Raw genomic sequence first — 6,731 nt, 5'->3', positions numbered from 1 at the left:
TTTTGATACCCTTTTGGTTGCTCTACATAAACATCTTCAGTTAACTCACCATGGAGAAAAGCTGACTTAACATCAAGCTGAAAAATATTCCAATCCTTTTTGTGCAGCTAGAACACTAATCATTCTTACTGTATCCATCCTTGCACTGGTGCAAAAACTTCTGTGTAGTCTACTCCATATTGTTGAGAGTAGCCTTTAGCAACCAATCGAGCCTTGTACTTATCAATTTTTCCGTGTCATTGTATTAGGTTTTGTAGACCCACTTTACTCCAATCCTTTTAGCTCCAATTGTAGTTCAACAAGTGTCCACGTTTTGTTCTTCTCAATGGATTCTGATTTCATTGTCCATGGCCAGCTTCCAATTTCCATCTTGTATAGCATCTTCAAAATACAATGGATCAGTTGATATCCCTAGTGCCTATGAGCTTATCCTCTTGAAAGACCTTTCTCCACTAATATAATATCCATCCATGTAGGAAGACGCTCTACGAGATTCTTAAATTCCTCACATTTTGCCACCTCACCAAAATAGTGATCCTCCTCTAATCCATCTTCTCTATCACTATCAAGTTCATTTTCACTCACATTTTCTTCCGCATCTCATCATCACCATACACAAATCTAAGTGTACTGCTACTATTTGTTTTGGATCCCAATCCCATTGTTTTCTTCCTAAAAAATTACATCTCTACTCACAAAAACCTTTCCACCGACTGGATCAATATGTCTGTAACCTTTTGACTCCTCACTAAACTAAATAACACACAGAAATGCTTTTATTGTCTAATTTGGTTCTTTTTGCATCTGAAACATGTGCATATGCTACACATCCAAAAACCCGAAAATGATTTACTGAGGGTTTTATCCACTCCAAGCCTCCTCTGGTATGAATCTTTGACCACCAAGGTAGGACATCTATTTAAGACATAGATGGTCCAATTTACTGCTTCCAGCCAAAAGGTTTTGGTATATTTTCTCCGATAGCATTGAACGAACCATGTTCATTATCGTTCTGTTTTTCCTTTCCACTACACCATTCTGTTGCGGAGTATAGATGGTCGTTAATTGCCTTTTGATCCCATTTTTGTTTGCAAACATTTGAACTCAACTGAATTAAATTCTCCTCTATCGGTGCGTAAACACTTAATAGGCAACTCAGTTCTTTCTAACCAAGGAACTTAAAGTATTTGAAAGAGTTAAAAGATTCGACTTTTCTACAAAAAAATATCATGCTTTCTGCTATAATATCAATAAACAACAGAATTGTACCTTTTGTTGCTATTAGATGTAGGGGTGATTGGGCCAAAAATTGCATGAATAAGTTTCAGCTTTTGTGTTGCTCTCTAAGTGCTCCTCTTTGGAAAGGGATCTCGATGTTTGTTTCCTTTGAATACATCAGTGCATGTAGCATTTGAGGCACTAAATTGAGGAAGCCCATATACAATGTTTTTGCACTATAGAGTTTCTCAAACCTTTGTAACTCAAATGTCCATATCGTCGATGCCAAAGATGAGATAAATTTCAGCTTCAGCTTTTGTTTGAAGGCACTGATCAACTTGTGTTTGAGAAGAGTTTGGTTAGCAAAATAAACATCCTGTTGTTGCCATTTTTGTTTGAATAATTTAAGCTTTCTTTGGATGAAATATTTTGCATTCCCCTCCCTTGATCAAAATAATCAAACCTTTTTCTTGCAATTGTCCTATGCTCAAGAGATTGTTACTTAATTCTGGAATGTAGTATACCTCAGTAAACATGATTAACTCCCTTCAGAAACAATTTCACATTTCCTTTGCCATCACATCACTTTTAGTGTTGTTTCCCAACTTCACTGAATGTCGGAAATCTTCATTGAGCTACTAAACATGGAATGATCACACATATATGATTAGAACACCGAATACAAGAAGCCATGTATCTTCTCTTTTGATCTATGCAATTCCTCATAGGACATTAGAAGCTTTTTTCTTCTCATCGATTTCGGCATAGTTTGCTTTTTATTTTCAGGACACTCATTGGTAATGCCCAAGTTTTTGGCATCGGTAACACTACACATTTGCTTTGTTGAAATTTTTCTCGACCCTTCCTCTTCCTCTTCCTCTGTAGCTGCCTCACATCGACCTCTTCCTCATCATTCGTCACCTTCAAGCTTGCTCCTTCTCCGTTCGTCGTGAAACTTTTGTTCATGTACTATCAAAGAATTTGCAACTCATCAATAGTGGAGTATCGATATCTTTTGATCTTCAATAGAAAAATGATATAGTTAAACTTTCTGTTAAAGAGCGTAGAATTTTTTCGACCACTTTCAATCTTGCATATCTTCTCCATAAATCTGCATCTTATTTTCCACGTCATAACTATGAAGAAGTATTCTGTACTCCTTCACCAGACTTCATCTCAAAGAATTTCAAAGTCTCTACGAAGAGCTTGTAGATGAGACTCTTGACCCTTGTATTGCCTTCAAACTTTTTCTTCATTGCATCCATATTTCTTTAGAAGTGTTCTTCTTGAGAATGGTTTCTAAAACTGTACGATCAATAGCTTGAGAGATAATTCTTATACTTTCAAGTCTTTCCGCTTCATCTCATCATTTTCATTCGTTGGGCTTCTGTTTGCAACAATTCGCTAACTGATTCAACATATCCAGGTTCGACCAACTCCCAGTATTCCTTGGATCGAAGGAAGTTTTCCATCAACATGCTCCAATGATCATAATGACCATCGAAACGTGGAATTGCCGGCTGTACAAAACTTCCTTCATTCTTATTTCCTTCCGTAGTCATTTTGTTGCAAAGTTTCAAAGACTGTTGCTTTGAAAAATCAAAACCACCTTGGCTCTGATACCAGAATGTTGAGAATAAAAAAGAATTGCACAACAAATTGTATTTTATTGATAATGCTGCTAAGCTTAAATAGTAGCTAAACTACATCCACAAAAATAAAGGAGAAAAAATAGCAACACACTCTTACTACAATTCAGTAAAGTGGAAACAGAAAGCTAAAAATAGGAAACTGTTATAATAAAAAAAAACCTTTCAGTACTTCTATTGTAAATGTTGCAATAACTTTGTTCTTGTCTAAATTTTTAATACCACTAAAAAAACAGTTTTCAAACCACTATTCAATTCATCTTGGATATCTGTAGTTGTGAATTGAAGGAATGACTGAAAATTTAGTCCAGATATTAAATAAAACTGTCTTAGTCCAAATTTTATAATATTGTCCTATAGATTGAAAATCAAAGTCTCATTAATGGATTTATCAGACAATTTTCCAATCCGGTGAACTAATAATTGTCCAGAACCCCTTTTGATTTGAATATCAAGAAAATGCTTAAATGGACCATTACTAAACATTTCCATTTGTTTTTCAGTCAATTTTCAACAATTGATTATAATATTTTAACTTTGTGTGATAATGACCTTGTTTCCTAAGGTTCGATAAAACATTTCCTATTTAAGTAAATTGAAGACAATTGAATTAGTCAAATTTATCATGAATACAAATAAATTCATTATCAATCAAGTATATCAAGTACATAAAATGTATCAATTGTATCAAATATAATAGCAGTATCAAATTCATCAAGTATATCAAATCAATCAAGTGAAGTGTATCTATTAAGTATATTAAGTCTATCAGTACAATCGACTTTAGTATACTAAATCAATTGAGTGTATCAGTGAAGTATATGAAGGAAAATTGTATCGGAAAACTATATCAAGTGTATGAGCAGTATGTCAAGTGTATCAAACATATAAAACGTATCAAGTGTAACAGTAAAATATATTAAGTGTATCAATAGGATATCAAGTGTATCAAGGCTATTAAATCCATAGAGTGTATCAATGAAGCAAACCAAGTGTATCAGTATTACATCAAGTGTATCAAACATATAAAATGTATCAAGTGTATCGGTGAAGTATATTAAATATATCAATAGGATATCAAGTGTATCAAGTATATCATTGAAGCATACCAAGTGTATCATCATTACATCAAGTGTATCAAACATATAAAACGTATCAAGTGTATTAGTGAAGTATATTAAGTGTATTAAGTATATTAAGTGTATCAAATCCATCGACTGTATAAGTGAATTACACCAAGTTTATCAGCATTACATCAAGTGTGTCAAACATATAAAATGTATCCAGTGGATTAAGTGTATCAATACAGTACTTACCTCGTTATTCGATAGTGTCTTCGTTTCTTTTTTTTTTTTTCTACTTTTTGAACTTTCACATTTTTCAATGTTTATGTTCTTCTTTGTTATTTTTAGTTACAATCTTTCTCTTGTTTTGTCTATATTTAACAAGAAAACAACCGATTATTGTCAACAAGTTAAAAGGAAAAAAAGTAATCGACAAGAAAAAAATAATAGAAAATTTAGAAAATAAAAAAAATCAATCAATGACAAGTATGAAATACCTTGTCATTGATCGAAATGTATTAAAACAGTGATGAGTGAAGAAAACGAATGGACGACAGAAAGATGAAAGCTTGAGCAAGGGAAAAGAAATGTTCACCGAAAGATGAACGAACGATGAACAGCGATCAACAGTTTCTTGAGTAAGGGAATTGAACGAAGTAAGGGAAGTTGGAGTGGTGATTGAGAAACTAAAAGGTGAAAAGTGAATAAATTAATTTGAAAAAGTGAAACCCTAAAATGTAGGAAGGTGAAGTTGATATGTGAGGGCAAACACGTCTTTTACGTTTTGAACTGTTGGTTGGGCTGGGATTTTGACATGTTTGTAAAAGTAAAAGTTGTGTTGCAAGTCTAATTTGTTAAATTTGTTAGGATAAATATGCAAGAGTCCTTTTTAAAAACTAAAAACTAAAAATAGATTTTCAATTGTGGTCTTTTTAATTAAAAAATATTTAAAAATATTTACACTTTTGAAACTTTTTGTTATGAAGTATAAAAATTTTTGAAATGTTTCTATTTATAATAATTTTTCTTTTCAAAAATTAAAAACCAAAAAAAAAAAAAAACCAATCATGTGGTATTATGAGGGTTTTGTGGATAATCAACGTAGTTGAGATATCAAGTTACATCTCTTGATCTCTTTTATCGTTTCATTTCTTGTTAAAAAAGATGTCCGACCTCATGAAAAAACAATTACAATTTTTAGAAATCAAAGTAACCATCAAATCCGCCTTAAATGTTCTAATTAATTATTTTTAAAAAAAAAACGAAAACCTATGTGCTAAAAGGTGAATACAAATTGAACCCAAATGCGAAAAGCCTTAGAACATTGGCACAATAACCCACTAGAAAAAAAAATAGAAAAAAGACACATTAATTTAAAAAGAAATACACAAACTCTTTTATGTAATTGGAAGAGGGAAAAAAAGGTCGGCTAAGTGTCGTTATCTAGGATGATGAAGCTATATAATCAAGGGATATATCAAAACAAATCTTTTCTACTATATCTTATATATTACAAAAGATTGAGTGGACACATTTTTACTCATATAATATAATAAATATACATGAAATAATAGGGAAGTAGCTTCCTCCAAAAAACGCACTAAACTTTCCTTTATAAATATGTTTATAAGTCCCCAATCCTTCTCCACCACACTAATTAAACTTTCTTCATCGATAATGGGCGCCAGTCAAAAACTTTCTTCCTTCAACTGTGAAATCAGAATCCTAGAAGCCAAAAACATAGAATTCACATCTCCAAAGAATCTCTTCGTGAGATACTATCTTTCTACAGACAACAACAAAAGGATTCGTCTCAACACAACACAAATCTCTTCCGTCTCCGACTTCACATGGAACCAATCTTTCTCTTTGGAGTGTTTGGGTTCACAAGACTCCATCCACTCCCTCCAACAATCAACCATCGTCTTCGAGCTCCGGCAGGCTAAATCCCGACCTGTTTTCGGGTCATCATCTCGACTTTTGGGTAGGGCTGAGATCCCTTGGAGTGAGGTATTTGAATCCGCAAACATGGGAATTGAAAGATGGGTGTCGTTGGTTTCGGCTAATAATGGGACTGTTAAACAACCTAAATTGAAAGTGGGGATGAGAGTGAGAGTTCCAGAAGAAATGGAGATGAACAAGAAGATGAAGAGATTTAGGAAGTGGCAGGATGAGTGTGGATGCTGTGAATCATCCAAAGTGGGAGATTTTTGTGAGGATTATGAGCTCTTTGCCCTTGCTGCTGCCATGGAATTCTTGTAGCAACTCTTTTTTTTTTTTTTTTTAATTATGGGTTTTTTTTATTGGGGAATTATGAATTTAGAGCGTGTCTAATTTGTTGATTACTTTTGGAGATGTTTCTTGTTATATGTTTGTTAGGGTATAGGAAAAGAAAAGGCATATATAATTGTTGTAACAAGAAGAATATTTGGGAAAAATAAAAGAACATAGTTTAAGGCACATGAAATCTTGTATTGTCTTTATTTGTTCTAAAATTCCTTTAGTTGGTAGAGTTATTCAACCTCTTTTGTCTTTTGGTTGTGCTCTCTCATTTATTGGAATATGTTTTAGTTCTTAATAAAATATTCTATTCAAGAAAAGGCATATAAAATTTTGTAACAATTAGTATGCATTTTCCATCCATCCTATATCTCAATTTATTAATTAGTTATTATTGCTTATATCTAGAGTATATTTACACTGTTTGATATATGTTTTCTTTCTTTTTTGGGCAAAAAAATACTTCAAGAAACATACTAGGAGAGTGAGAAGAAAATTCTCAAATTTATAGTGCAATAGA

General features: G+C 32.7%; 1 protein-coding gene across 1 annotated transcript; it reads left to right on the top strand.

Annotated features, from left to right (window-relative positions):
- The first annotated feature begins 5,608 nt into the window (after positions 1-5,608).
- LOC120073498 lies at positions 5,609-6,193 on the top strand. The gene has a single exon (XM_039026341.1). The coding sequence runs from the start codon at positions 5,609-5,611 to the stop codon at positions 6,191-6,193; it is 585 nt and encodes a 194-aa protein (XP_038882269.1).
- Positions 6,194-6,731: the final 538 nt, after the last annotated feature.

This window comes from Benincasa hispida, chromosome 3 (genome assembly GCF_009727055.1).
Source record: "Benincasa hispida cultivar B227 chromosome 3, ASM972705v1, whole genome shotgun sequence".
Lineage (NCBI taxonomy): Eukaryota > Viridiplantae > Streptophyta > Magnoliopsida > Cucurbitales > Cucurbitaceae > Benincasa > Benincasa hispida.
The sequence above is the reverse complement of the archived record's forward strand: the minus strand, read 5'-3'. Positions and strand labels throughout refer to the sequence as shown.